The sequence below is a fragment of the Cydia fagiglandana genome, chromosome 10, assembly GCF_963556715.1.
Source record: "Cydia fagiglandana chromosome 10, ilCydFagi1.1, whole genome shotgun sequence".
NCBI lineage: Eukaryota > Metazoa > Arthropoda > Insecta > Lepidoptera > Tortricidae > Cydia > Cydia fagiglandana.
The window spans coordinates 4,238,605-4,254,648 of record NC_085941.1 but is presented as its reverse complement, the minus strand read 5'-3'; the positions used below and the strand labels follow the sequence as shown (position 1 = coordinate 4,254,648).

Below are 16,044 nucleotides of genomic sequence, written 5' to 3'. Positions count from 1 at the left end.
TGATTGCGATGCGGGGTTCCGTAGTGCATACCTGACACGCATAACAGCGGTATGTTAGTTTGGAAAACTCCAAGCGATGAAGGGTACTTACTTAGTTGTTTTCTTGTTGTTTCATGCGGTGGGACAGTTGAATCGACGCGTGAAAGTTAGTGAATAGAATCAGGGGGTTACTTTGCGGAAATCCATATTAATTAAAACCAAAAATATTACTTTGCTAATCCGCAAAAAGATAACGTGCTAGTCAATCAGTGCTAACCCGTTATACTTACTTGTGTTACATGCAATTAATGTTCCCACCCTCCCAATGCAAGAATAAATACACAAATAAATATAGCAAACCACCACCAAAAGAACAATACTCGACACGTGTTTCGCCTCTCTACACACGACACGTGTTTCGTGTTTTTTGCGTGACAGTTATTTAATAAGTCCCAAAATTGTAAATAATAAAATATACGTTCTCAAAAAGCATCAAGCAATCATGTGAAGACACATATATATGTGTTGCGTATTATTTTTGTGAGCAGCATTAATTGCATGTAAAAAATACGCAAATAAGTATAACGGGTTAACACCGATTGACTAGCACGTTACCTTTTCGCGTATTAGCAAAGTAATATTTTGGTTTTAATTAAGACATTTTAAATCAATCGGGAATGCATGTGCATTGGGACAACTGGTAAAGACGCGGGTAGTCCACTATTTGCTTTGGGCAAAACTTTGGGCTATCGTGGGGACTATAACACAAAGCCTATAGTGAGAGTTGACCTATAGCTGACGTTCATAGGCTAGGTAATAAATCATAAGTATCATAACTCCTATGCTACAGTAAAGCTGTTGTAGTCTGGATTGCGACTGCAACTGCGTTGCTACTGCAGTGATGGTGTTGCAATGTTGCAGCAGCGGGAAAATTGTGATATCACTGTATTTTTCCTTACCAAAGTCTGTCAACATTCAATGTCATTCTGTCATCGTTCCAGATCGTAGAAGCCAATATCGAGTACAGATGAGAATTTCTTACACTTTTCCCGAATCTAAAAAAACTAGTTTCTTCAATAGAGAACATATTGCATATATATGGATTTCCATATAAACTCTTACGGTTTCTGGCAAGGAACCCCAAAAAGAATACAAATTTAAGTAGCCGCTTTGCCAAAAAGCTTGCATTTGTTTTCGATTCCACCGCTCCCGGTGATGGCACTATCGCACTGTAAGAGCTGTTCCCAACTTAGCTCTGCTCAAATGCTCACACACTCATTTAACCCAAATAGACTTTAATACTGAAGTAATAAGAACCATTTTGGAACGAAAGCTAAGCAATTTGGGGAGCAAACGTGTAGTCACTTGTTTTTGAGCAGATTGTTTCAATGTTTGAGGATTTCGTGTATCTAGTAAGGTGTTTGAACTCTGTGTATTCAAGTAATTATGGATAAAACGTTCTGTTTGCTTTTCTTTTGTACTTTTGAACATTGGAATTGTCCGATTTGAGACTCAACTGAATGGATTCTAACACAAGTTGTGGTTGTTTTCTGTCGGAAATAAGCTTGTCGCCATTTGGAAAAGTGTTGTTCAGTTAGGTAGGTACGTAGGTACTATTTAAGTTACAAGTGTTGAAAGCTTGAAAGTAACCACACATTGAACGAGTGTCGAATATGTAAAACAAGAGCAAGTGTTTCACAACGATATGAGTTTTACAATTAGAGAAACTAAACAAATGTAAAATCAATAATTAAAATAAAAGTACTAATAAATGGACTTAATGGTGTTTAACGTCTATCTCAGTCTTAAGCATTTTTGATGGTCATTTGCTAAGCATAATATATTCTATGGTTGGAGGCGTTATCTTTATCTACCTATATCATAATACACACCCAATTTCCGGACATAAGTAGGCATCCACTTTTCTATAGAATGGCGAAGTAAGGTTGTACCTAGTATTGTGCGTTGTACATTTCTTAGGTCCTTCTTTGTCGTTAAAACAAACTTCCAATTAGTTAACTCACCAATAATAAATTATTATTTAACACTGCAGTTTCCAGGCTACCTCGCTCATTATTAATTTACCAGAAATAATATTACGTCATCAATCCGTTGATATTACGTCATTCCATTTTGGAATGAAAACTCAAATCCCGAAGGAACCCAATGCTCGTTAATATTTGGCAAGCTCATTAGTGGAATGCTCATGCAACAGGAAATATAACACAGAAGTACTGTCACTGCCAATTGGAAATGAAATTAAATACCTACTTATCAGAAGGTTTTTGTTTCTTTGACATACTATTTTTGGTAAATAAAGCATAAAACCTGTCTCATGGTAAGTGGTTAAGACGGGAGAATAGCTTTGGGATCCTAGGTACTTTTTTGATGAAATTTCCATTTCGGGAGATAACGGTTTCCACTATCTAAATCTTAATATCACTTTGAATTTGATGTCGATACCTTCAACATCATAATTATATTCTAGGTTTATAGGTTTCGCATTAAACTGGAAATTTTTATAATTGCAAATTTTGAAAAAAGGAAAACCTATAAACTTAGTCGTTCATTGTGTCAATAACATACAAAAAAAAATCACGTTGAATGGAAAATTGGAAATAGTCATTTGTACAACAAGAGAACAAAGTTTGATATTTCTTCGAGTGCTTATTTTGAGTCCCGTGCAAGCGAAAGATTCTATAATAGATATCTAATTTAGAATCTTGAGCGTAGTAAGGGATTCAAAAGCGCACAAGATGTAAATAACTTTGATCTTGTGTAGTACACAAAAATTTTCACCCTAAGCAGTGAGAACATACCTAGAGGGACAGAGATAATAGAACGCAAGTATATCGAACTTGTATTAGACCCCGTATGTTGAAATGACATTTGACTATAAAGGTCACTTGAATGACATTTTGTCTCACTCAGTGAGCAAAATGAGATTTTGCTCACTGAGTGCGACAAAATGACTCAATGAGCAAAGTCGCATTTTGCTCACTGTTTTTAAGAAGCAAAGTACCCTTGTTCGAGCTGCTGAGGTGAAAAAGACGTTTTCTCTTTTTCTATGTACGAGTACGAATATTCCCTTCCCTTTTAAATCATATGGCTCCTCTACACGATGGGCCAACGCCGCCCACTCCAAGGGACGCATTTATGCGTTAGAGGGAACAAGTGATATTGCTATCTCATTCTACCGCACGGCTGCGTCACTTGGAGTGGCCGGCGTTGGCCCATCGTGTAGAGGAGCCAATTCAGGTTCCTCAAGTACAACTGTTCTCTACTGACAATGACGTCTATGCGTCGCTCGGATTTAGAGGCCTAACTTAAGGCCCCTAGGCCCTTGGTAAGGGCTCTTGGAATTTAGAGGGTTCCCCTTCTCGATCTCAAAACCATTGCCACCTTGTTGCCTCTATCTAACCAACGCGCTAATTGTTTGCACTCCGTTGCGTTATCATCTCTCTCTAACACTCATCTATTGGTATATTGATGCGACAGAGATAGTTGCGTTTCGTTCGCTACGGTCCTACTATTGTTTGCTAGATGACTAGATACCTACGCAAAATTTGCTATTATAACTATAAAGTTAACGAGTTCTCTCTAGGTTTTATAGGCTATATATATTTAACGTGGAGTAGATAAATTAATGTTAATCCATGAACGGCACAGCTAAACGATAGAATTCATAAAATATTAATTATAGGAATGTAGCGAGGTTGACTGCGACACTTTTCCAATTCAAATCTGACTGACGGTTCCACTCAGGATGTCATCTCATTTCGGGCTGTCCTCAGAATCAGCCAGGAACCAATCCATTAAAGAAGCTGTTCGGGTCATTCATATAAAAGTCACTGTTACGCAGTCAAACACACTCAAGCATAGACTATTTCAATACTTGACATTCCATCAAACGCAGCCGTCATACATTCATTATGACGGTCTGCGACACGGCCATTCTGACCTTTCACACGTCCTCGTGGGAAGAATACTATCCAAGTCTAAACTCCACAGGAATAACAAGTCCACTCGGCTATCCTGACCACAATCATAAGTGCAAACAGACTTTACATACGTTTGCTCGATCAAGTTCATTCGAATTTTATTTATGAATATAAGAATTTTAAAGCCGAAACAAGTTCAAGTGCAAGTTCGCAATAACCTTATTTGCTTAGGGCTTTATTATCAGCAAAAATGGAACAGGTTATTCGACTAGTAGTATTCTGTCTGCGTCATTGGCTAAACCACCAATAAAAAAAACCACGACATATTGCGTAACCCGCAATCTGCATCATTGGCTAAACCACCAATGACAAACCACAACATAATGCGTAACCCGCAATCTGCATCATTGGCTAAACCACCAATGAAAAACCACAACATATTGCGTAACCCGCAATCTGCATCATTGGCTAAACCACCAATGAAAAACCACAACATATTGCGTAACCCGCAATCTGCATCATTGGCTAAACCACCAATGAAAAACCACAACATATTGCGTAACCCGCAATCTGCATCATTGGCTAAACCACCAATGACAAACCACAACATAATGCGTAACCCGCAATCTGCATCATTGGCTAAACCACCAATGAAAAACCACAATATATTGCGTAACCCGCAATCTGCATCATTGGCTAAACCACCAATGAAAAACCACAACATATTGCATAACCCGCAATCTGCATCATTGGCTAAACCACCAATGACTAACCACAACATAATGCGTAACCCGCAATTTGCATCATTGGCTAAACCACCAATGAAAAACCACAACATATTGCATAATCCGCAATCTGCATCATTGGCTAAACCACCAATGACAAACCACAACATAATGCGTAACCCGCAATCTCCATCATTGGCTAAACCACCAATGAAAAACCACAACATATTGCGTAATCCGCAATCTCCATCATTGGCTAAACCACCAATGAAAAACCACAGATGTACTACTAGTAGGTATCATTCGCGTGAGAATATTAAACATTATATCAACTTATTAATTAATGATTTATTAATTATTCGAAGTCATCATTGCGAACTTGCTCCAGACTGCATTATCAATTATCATCGTCTAGATTTCCTCTAACCAATAATGAGCATACTTGTAGGTACCTACTGTAGGTAGGTAAGCATGAATTGTTTCGATATGCATCTATCACCTTTCACCACCTATCAGGTGATCAAAATTGAAATTAAGTTAAAATTGCTCAGTCGGTCCTTATCTTACATCCTCGGTCCTTAAAAATCGGTTTCGCAGCGACTATTACATCACCTCACCATTCCACTCACCGTTCGTTATTTTTTACAACCATTAACGAAAAGAAAACAATCGTACAAAACACTTATGCTGGCTTACTGTCATGAAAATATTTTTCATAAATAAATAACTAACATAAATAAATAAACTTGGACAACTTGCTTTGTTTGATTTTAAAAACAAGATCGTTATGCTTAATCATCGAAACACCACTTCAACTTAAAAGCACGGAGGTAGGTGTTTCATCATCACTTATATAGGTACCACATGCAACATATGCTATAACGTCTTATGAAACTTTAAATTAAATTAATTAACACAATCTTAAACACATGCCACACATGCATGCATACCCTCTGCGCCATCGGAAACGGGGAAGCGAATGCTAAATTGCAATCTATGTTTGACTCATATATACATTGCAAGTTAAATTAAAATTTGTCAAAATCCATTCCCAGCCCCAGGCACCGGAGGCCTCGGTAATCGTTTGTTTTCGGATGTGACGTCTAGTTCAGTTCATAGTTTCGTATCAAATGGCAAAGAGAACACAAGATCAGTTTTATTTGTTAAAAACTTAAGTACAAACCTATGTACTGTTACACGATAATTTTAGCCCTTTCAAATCGATTTAATTAGATAAGTAATCTGTCTGATTAGTGGGTATAAGTACCCTTTAAAACCAAACAAATCAATCTTTAAATTTTATATAGGAATTTTGGTGCATTGCTCCAAATATCAATCGATACCATATATTTTGATTAAACTTTAAATAGCGAAATACTTGAAATAACTAAATTTTATTCGTGGTTTCGTAATTTAATTTGACATAACAGATCATCACTAAACAGACTCTTGCCAAATATTGACAGCGTTCTGTAATGTTCTAAATGTCCTGTTAAGAAAATAAAATGAGAACTGCTCACCAAATAAACAAAGTCTGTCAATGTCAGCTGCGATATGCGCATCGTGGGCAGGAGCGATGCTTCAGCTCGGTCTCCGCCACACCAGCCGGACACCAAATTATAAAGCTGCGGCAGCCTGATGTTGCAGGCTAGGAACTTCGGTTTTGTAAAGCTGGATTTCCTGGAATCGTTATTTTTAAGCCATGAATTCCAAGCAATACGAATTGGCATTGATTCCATTATGCAAATTTAACATATGCATAATGCGTGTGTTAATCGTGATAAAACTAAGTTGATTATCCTTATTTTACCAACTTATACCAATAGTCTTTTATATTGTTGTTCATGAAGTCATAAGAAGTAGAATGACACCTAATTTGTACCGTATATTCCGTATAAGTTGAATGAATGAATGAATGTTGTAGTCGTAACCTTAGTTCCTTGCTAAGTTTATTACCAGCTGTAGAGGCCCTGCGCGTTGGAGGGCCCGCCATCCCGCGGCCCGAATCAGAAACACATGCGCACATGTACATTGCCAAAGCAAGTGCTACCATCAACTGTTCTCGCCAGCACGCTCTCTGTGCATAGCAGGCTCCGCCATCCTGCGGGCCACATCGATCGGAAGCACAAACGACACACGCACGCCTCGCGCCAAAAATCCGAGGGCTCCTATACTGCCCCCCTATAGTTTATATATGCACGGGGCCTATCAGCATAATTACGTTATTTAATTATGTGTAGGAATAATATCAAATATAGAAGCCGCAATTTCTTGTTAAGTTTAGCCGTCAATATCGGCCTAAATTCATGAAATTGGAACGAAACCTTTCCTTGTATTTTAGCTGTATACAGTTGCACTGCCGGAACACGGAGGTAAGCAGCATACACGTTGTTCGAGTCCGGGGGTCGCGCTTGTTCGTCGCAATAGGTAGATCCAGTACGGGCAGCATCAGGCGAATATCACATTAAGAGATTGATCACTTTACCCCTGGAACGTAAATTTTTATATGCGTAGCACACGTTTAGGGTATAAGCACAAGCACAATATATAGGGTTAGATACGGGTCATACCTGATCTTTAAAATTAATAGGAAGCTAAATATGCGTATCTGACATATTTATCAAAATAGTGAATAACAGTTGCTAAGCAACCATAGACCTATATATTTCAGTGTAAGCAACTATGTAACCTTTATGAATATAAAGGTAAAAGGTAGAAAAAGTATGCAATATAATAAGATTATAACCTTTTTAATAGTGCTAGACCCAGTCCTGTACTAATTGAGCAATAATTAGGATTGCCTTCCATTACTTTATGGAAGTTTATGGAATAAACCATTGAATATTATATGCTCTAAAGACGTATTAACACTGTTATAAATCTAAGAAATATAAGCAGCAGAGCATTGAAACTTTAGCATTATTTTATATACAGTTTAATGGGCTTCCAAGACTTCTTCTTCCTCGCGCTATCTCGGCCTTCTGCCATGGCTCACGGAAGCATGAAGTTCGCTTGACAACTCATCCCAAGAATTAACGTAGGCACTAACTAACGTTTGGGCTTCCAAAAGTAGGTAATTAGAATTATTTTGAATCAAACTTTGACATGGGCAAGACGATCCATGACGATTCCATAATACCTTACACTCAATTTACTTATCCATATTATACATCGAAAACAGTTTCAACTCACCTGATGTATTTTCATAAAATATTTTCAAATTTTAACGTGTATACCTTACTAGTGGGCTCACCACCACTATATTTACTTCTATTTATACTTTTCTGTGGGAAAAGGGTAAAGGGAGCCACTTCTGATAACGTGGAGTAGATAAATTAATGTTAATCCATGAACGGCACAACTAAACGATAGAATTCATAAAATATTAATTATAGGAATGTAGCGAGGTTGACTGCGACACTTTTCCAATTCAAATCTGACTGACGGTTCCACTCAGGATGTCATCTCATTTCGGGCTGTCCTCAGAATCAGCCAGGAACCAATCCATTAAAGAAGCTGTTCGGGTCATTCATATAAAAGTCACTGTATCGCAGTCAAACACACTCAAGCATAGACTATTTCAATACTTGACATTCCATCAAACGCAGCCGTCATACATTCATTATGACGGTCTGCGACATATTTATTTATTTTTAGGGAATAGTTCCAACTATTTGAGCGTTGATGTCTCCTAATAGTCCTATTGGTGTAAGTACAAAATTTGCAGGCAAACGGAATGAGTTTCAGATGTAATCTCTGTATTGCATGCTCGGCGGAAATAGGAATTGCCTGAACCCTATTACAGTCGACGTCAAAGATATGTTTACATTTTTTGCCTTATTACAAGGGAGTAAGGTGCAAAAGTGTAAACATATATTTGACGTCGACTGTAGGTACATGAACGAGCACATTTTGTACTAACTGGTCTAGAAATTTGTTGCTGGATGAAACTACTTAAAGTAATTATAGTAATATCAAAGACATATGTAACTTCGTATAAGATGAATAAAATCTAAGAAAAAAACGTGCTTCGGAAATCAAGAAAAAGTCATTCTCGCATAGATGGCGCACACACCTTTGGCCTATGTTCGGCTAGATGGCGTGACGACACCGTTTCATATTTAACAATTTTAACACATAGATATTATCAGTGAATGAACATGGGTCAAAATGATATAAAAATAATAAAATCATTTATCCATATAATATATTCATTTTTTGGATAATTTTATACGTGTTTATTTTGAGTTATAGTCGTGTGTCGATAGATGGCAGTAAATTTACAGAGACTACAACATTTACAATGACAGGACCCCTCTATACTATCTATTCTTTTTGGTAATATGAAAAGAATAAATATAGGAACGTTTACCATGTTGTTTAAATAGGTATGATTTTCCCAAATCCAACGTGCTGTCCCTATATTCTACAAAAGTCATCTTAAAAAAAAGACAGGGAGGCAATTTTTGGTATAATAATGTCCTATGGATTGGAATAAAAAAAGAATTCGCTACTTATCGAAAATCTGGTAGAATGATCAAAGTTATAGACTTTGCGGAAAGAGAAGAGCCGTAGAAAGTATTGGATCTCATATATTTCACGATTCTCTCTTTCCGCTCAGACTCTAACTTATGACAGGCGCAGCTCACTCCGCGATTTCGTCGCTTTGCTACAGGTAGCTAAAAGTACATCCGTTTCACCCCAATTTTGGGGAAAGCCATAAGCCGTGCGTGGCGCTGTCGCCACCTAGCGGCCATATCTGTGCTGATCGTAATAGACGCGTTTTGTTACAGAGTGAGTCTTCTGTACCTAGTACTATTATTTATTTTATTCTGTGCTTATGATAAGGTACGAGTAAAATAAACTTTATTAATGTTATTTGGATTTGCCAACACTGTTGTTATTTATGATGTTATGATACAGTTTCTGACTTCGTGGCATAAGTTAAGACAGATTGGAGTATTAACATCATTAGTAACATGCAACATTGTTCTGAAGTGCGATTATGAGCTGGTATTAAGTATTATCAAGTCTTGTTGATACCTACTCGACGCTAATTAGCAAAGACAGGATTTATATTTGAAGAAAAACATTATGCTGAAAATTATTTAAAATGGTAATACTTCAAATATTTTGTTAAATTATGTTATGCTCTGATATTCGTCTAAGATATCAGATGTTTTGATTTTAAGTAAAAATGAAGAAGGTTGATCCAGAAACGGAAATATTCTTATTATGCTAAACGGAGACAGACATATATTATGGTCAAAAAATAAGCAGGAAAATATGTAAGGCCCACTTTACTCTTTGTCAGTTGGTTCCGCGGATTGATGATGACCGGGGTCGTAAAACTGAGCATTCTCACTTGCATAGTTGTAGCAAGAGTGGAAGAGATGGTAATTTGATCTCGACAGTGAGTTTGGTTTTGCGGATAAGTTTGGTCTGTTCGGAAAGAGAAAAGTCGTGGAATGTATTGGGCCCCATAAATTTCACGACTTTTTTCTTTCCGCTGAGACTCTTAGATGGTAGACAGGTAGGTGATGATAACTTAGCCTTAGACTAAGAATAATAATTAAAGTAGATACTTACCTTTCTTTTTTACTTACTAGGTAAGTATTACATAATTCAATTAAACAAAAAGGTCTCCCTCAAGTGACTTGTTCTATTTTTTAAAAGCATTCAGATTATTTTAAATTAAACTTTCGTGAGACATATTTTAAACTGTTTAGACGACAACGGTTTCACTCACTTGAATTTCTAGTCGCTATTGGCGACATGTTTCGGGCCCTTCGGGGGTCCTTCCTCAGGCTCGAGTGCTTGCGGCGGCTGCACTTCGTGCCGTTCGTGCACATTATTCACTATTCACTGTTTCTGCATAAATGTATATCGACATTCTCTTGGTGTTTCCAGAATGCGGCGTCACAGCAATGTGGCCGCGCCCAGAGATGAGGATAATGGGCGGCAAGGACTCCAGCTTCGGGCGCTGGCCGTGGCAGGTCTCAGTCAGGAGAACTTCCTTCTTCAGCTTCTCTTCGACACACAGATGCGGCGGGGCCATCATCAATGAGGGCTGGATTGCTACCGCTGGCCATTGCGTTGATGAGTAAGTATTATCTTCTTCGGGCGGTGGTCGTGGCAGATTTCAGTCAGGAGGACGTCCTTATTCAGGTTCGACGCACAGATATGGTGGAGCTATCATAATAAATGAGGACTGGATTGCTAGCGCTAGTCATTGCGTTGAGGAGTCAGTTTTATTATCTGTTGAAACATCTAAAAGGTATAAGGTCGTAATTACCTTAAAGAATGACTGACTAACGCTAAAACAATCCGGGTCCGGGCCAAGACGGGTTTAGCACTTAAACACTAACATAATACCATTGCTTGACGTAATTCATAATTATAAATAAATAACCTCTAATATAATGTAAATGTTGTAAGTGTTGTGACATTTAACTATTTTATACGATCCTGCGACTAAAGTTTACTTTTCAATTTTCCACAGCCTTCTAACCTCACAAATCCGGATACGAGTCGGCGAATACGACTTCTCCTCAGTATCCGAGCAATACCCCTTCGTGGAGCAAGGAGTGGCTCGGAAAGCAGTCCATCCAAAATACAACTTCTTCACCTACGAATATGACCTGGCTCTGGTTAAACTGGAGTCGACGTTGGTGTTCGCGCCGCATATCTCTCCGATCTGTTTGCCGGCGACGGATGATTTGCTGGTGGGGGAGAATGCGACGGTGACGGGCTGGGGAAGATTATCGGAGGGTGGAGTTCTGCCGTCTATTTTGCAAGAGGTAAGCTGACTTTTTAGGATTCCGTACCCAAAGGGTAAAAACGGGACGCTATTACTAAGATTCCGATGTCCGTCTGTCCGTCTGTCCGTCTGTCCGTCTGTCCGTCTGTCCGTCTGTCCGTCTGTCCGTCTGTCCGTCTGTCCGTCTGTCCGTCTGTCCGTCTGTCCGTCTGTCCGTCTGTCCGTCTGTCCGTCTGTCCGTCTGTCCGTCTGTCACCAGGCTGTATCTCATGAACCGTGATAGCCAGACAGTTGATATTTTCACAGATTATGTATTTCTGTTGCCGCTATAACAAAAAATACTAAAAACAAAATAAAATAAATGTTTAAGTGAGGCTCCCATAAAACAAACGATGTTTTTGCCGTCTTTGCGTAATGGTACGGAACCCTTCGTGCGCGAGTCCGACTCGCACTGCCCGGTTTTTTTCATACGACTCTGGCGCAGCGACCCAAAATGTGTCTTGGCCTCCAACATGACTGGCTCGCCACTGATCCCATTCCTGTGCCGATTCTCGCCAGTGACTTTTTCCATAAAGTGTTTCTTTTTGTCTTTCTGATTTGTCGTCTGAGGGTCGTGGTCATCACCAAATGATCAACACTTAATAATGTCTGATTTATACTCACAACTTCTGTTCATCTACTGACTGGTAGGTTACTGAAATATATAACATAACAGTACTCTTTAATTACCAACTGCAATACAAAAAAAAAATACAAATCACAAGTCTATTAATTTCATTACGACAGACACGTACGTTGTCTTATTATAGTCACTTGCGTTACCTTCTGAACGGAGATGATCCAATAATAAGTAGGTGTTTCATGGGTTTATCCGATAAAAGCTTCCCTTGATTTATAAATAAAAATACAAATCCTCCTTTGACCCTTTCCACCCACCCCTAGTTAGGAAGACTTTTTCAGTAATAAGACTTATATTGTTATATTTTTGTAACAGACAAATGTGTCGGTTATATTTAGTTTTAAGTATTCTTTGGAAAAAATATTTTGTAGTTAGGTACTTAATACTTTACCTTAGGGAAAAACATAAGCAAACCTTCCCTTCAGGTATGAACTCAAGATTTCCTCAATCTACTATCTCAGTTAGGTCATTTTGGGGACTAAAGTTCAAACCCTCTCGTAGGAGGAGACCTTGGAGCTATTTATAGGACGTAAATACACTGATAATAATGACTTTATTAATATTAACCCTCAACAATTCCAGGTCCAAGTTCCAATAGTGTCAAACGACCGCTGCAAGTCCATGTTCCTGCGAGCTGGCAGACACGAGTTCATTCCTGATATCTTCCTCTGCGCCGGCCACGAGCGTGGTGGACACGACTCCTGCCAGGGGGACTCAGGGGGACCACTACAGGTTACCATCTCTCTTTAAACATCAGACCGTCTAGCATTAGTTGCGTTCTCGCGCGCGAGACCATACTTGAAGTCGCGCAAGATGGGAGTCGTGCCCGAGAACGCAACCATGCTATCAGGTCAGGTCATTCCTGGAGACACAATTTCTGCCAGGAGGATACAGGAAAACCCTACAGGTAACCAACTTTCTTAGATACTAGTTCATTCCTGACATCTTTCTCTGCGCTGGCCACGAGTGCGGGGGACACGACTCCTACCAGGGTTATTCAGGGGGACCACACAGGACACACAGGGGGGGGGGGGGGGGGACAGGTCCTCCAGCAGGTAACCAACTTTCTTAGATACTACTTAATTCCTGACATCTTCCTCCGCGCAATCACGAGCACGGTAGACACGACTCCTGTCAGGGGGATTCAGGACAAGGTGACATTCTTCCTATAATATTAATACCTGCTGTAATACAAGTTATAAGTAGATGTTAGCTGACGTCGAGGGATTTCTCAAACCTCTCCAGGCAGCCAAGCCAAGGTGACGATCGCTTGCGCTTCGCCATCCAATCGCTTTGTGTCTCTCTATCACTTTTCCATGTCAGTATGACAGTGACAGTTGCGTTTTGTTCGCTACGTAGCGTTAGCAATTGGTATGTTGTTTACGGGGCCCGGCTTGCAAAAGTAGCGCTCACATAAGTCCCGTTAGGTTTGGTGAACTTGAACTGTCCAACCACCAAATAGTGTCTCACATCACATCATAAAGTGTCTGCAATAGAAGTGCCAAAACTGCCGCTTTGACTAAGGACCGATAGTTAACTAGTAGAATATGTATGCAAATTGATTCCCTTGCAAATTGCCTCTTGGTAGGAAGGCCTAAGACAGGTTACAGCGAACGGAGCTTAATTTTCGTCCTGACACGTAGAACTGAATGAAATCGTAGCAGCAACGGGGACTGAGAAATTAAATTACAGATTTCTCAAAGGTTTTGATTCAATTTCTAAAATTGTGTAGGCTATTCTCAAAAAAACAGATTATTTTGAATATTTTTTTTAACCTGAAAATACATACTTTCATTAAACATAACTCTTCATATAACTCTTATGAGTCAACCATCAGCAGCGAATTTTTGAGTGGAAAATAAAACACGTAAAATATTTTGGCAAGCGAATCGAAAAAGTCATCAAAAACGCACTGAGTGCTCCGAACATGTAGACATGATGGATGTGCGAATGAATGTGCGAACGCTGGGCTGGGCATTAACAATCGATTGCAAAAATATCGGTGCACTCAACCATTTCAAAAATATGGCGTAAACGAGGGCATTTTCGGTAAATTCCTAGAGGGTTTACATATTTCACAAGCTTATAATTATCAAAGAGAGAAGACTTGTGTATAGCAGTTTAGTTTATACGTCTAATAACTTTTTTTAATCTAAGCTCGATTGCGTTTTTGCTGACATTGGATTGTCCTTGTGCGCACTTTTGGAATAAATACTACGGGATGTTAAATACTCTTTGTAATGCCTTTATGATGACAATATATGAAATATATTAAATAATACAACCATTTTGCCATAGCAACTGCCGCAACTTATTAGGAATAAAAATCCTTAATTAGGGTGACTGCTACAATTATTAGTCCCTCCACAGTAATTGGCCACTCCACAAATCAGAAAGAAAAAAGGCAATAGAAGTCTTATTTGTTAAGAATGGCTTATATTGCCTTACTTGGATTTGAAATTAATACCTACAAATTCTTAGGATTATTCAGTCACTACCGGGTTGGGAAGTTTAGGCAAAAATTACGAAAATTAAATGTAACATTCATTAAAAGGCTTTTATGAATGTTACAGGATGACTGAGAGGCCTCAGTACACATGTAAATGCGGTGCGAATAGGTACTCTATCAATAATACCGTAGGTACTTCTAATACCTCTGCCATACTCGGCTCTGACACTAATTAGTCACACAGGCGACATGTTGCCGAGTCCTTCATTTGACTAGATTGCATGCTCGTCTTGTATGTAAGCCTTTAGTGTTCAATCTTGTTGTACATGCATAAAGCGTACAAAGACGTTCTGTGTACAGTCACCTGCAATAATATGTTACTCTTCCTAGGCCGCAAAAAATATGTGACGCGCTCCTATGTCTCTACAAATAAGATCGTGTCAAATATTTTTGCTGCGTTCGTTGTGTAACATACTATTGCAGGTGACTGTACCTACCTACTCCATATGATGATATAGTCTGTGTACTCCGTATGATGTAGGCTTATGGTGGGCGGACGTATGCGCTGCATCAATGTTTCTTTTATGTGGTTTCAAATTGTAGAGAATTTATTTTACATGTTTAGTCCCAAAATATCTTTTTACCCCTTTGATACCTGTCAGTATTGTCCTATTGCAAGTATAACAATAGTATCTATACACCAGAATTACCCTATGGTAATTCACCAGTAACTGGCCACCTGTTAGTATATCGCCACCCTAAACTAGAAATGAATTATATTCACCTGTAAACAGAATTATTTTAAGTATAAGGTGGCTAGTTATTGAAGGCTGGCCAGTTATTGAAACATACTAAAATGAATTCTGTTTAGGTGAATAAAATTAATTTTTAGTTTAGGGTGGCCAGTTATTGTCCAGTGGCCAGTTACTGGCGAATTACCCTATCTCTTTACCCCATTTGATACCTGACAGTTTTGTCCTATAGGTAGCAAGTTAGTACAACAGTAGAAATGGTGTTGATTTGTCCAATTATGACGGAAGTGGTTATCACGTGAATATATTTTAAATTCTTTATCTTTCTATTGAGCGAAATAAAAAAAAAGTCTCGTGACCACGACCGTCATAGGCTTGTTAGATATGACTGTCAAGAAATTCACATGTATACAGTCGCCATCAGATATATCGGTGCGGCCAAGGTGCTCACAAATATCTGAACACGCCTCTATTGTGAAGGCGTTAGAGTGCTTGTTCAGATATTGTGAACACCTTGGCCGCTCCGATATATCTGATGGCGACTGTACAAGTATGAATTAAATTTGAATTTAACACTCCTTTTTCCAGGTGAAAGGCAAGGATCAGCGATACTTCCTAGCCGGCATAATAAGTTGGGGCATCGGGTGCGGCGAGGCAAACCTCCCCGGGGTCTGCACCAGGATCTCCAAGTTCGTGCCCTGGATCCTCCAGACCGTGAACTCTTAGACCCGTGTGTGAACGGGACGTCGCTATATACCG

The 16,044-nt window shown here is 39.0% G+C and overlaps 1 protein-coding gene across 1 annotated transcript in view; it reads left to right on the top strand.

Moving 5' to 3' along the window:
* The window catches only part of LOC134668088 (serine proteinase stubble-like), a 242,815-nt gene extending 226,771 nt beyond the window's left edge, over nt 1–16,044 (top strand). The window contains exons 7-10 of the mRNA XM_063525569.1: nt 10,556–10,748; nt 11,148–11,445; nt 12,667–12,816; nt 15,874–16,044. Coding sequence (XP_063381639.1) covers nt 10,556–10,748; nt 11,148–11,445; nt 12,667–12,816; nt 15,874–16,011 — 779 coding nt within the window. The 3' untranslated portion in view covers nt 16,012–16,044. The remainder of the gene's footprint in view (nt 1–10,555; nt 10,749–11,147; nt 11,446–12,666; nt 12,817–15,873) is intronic.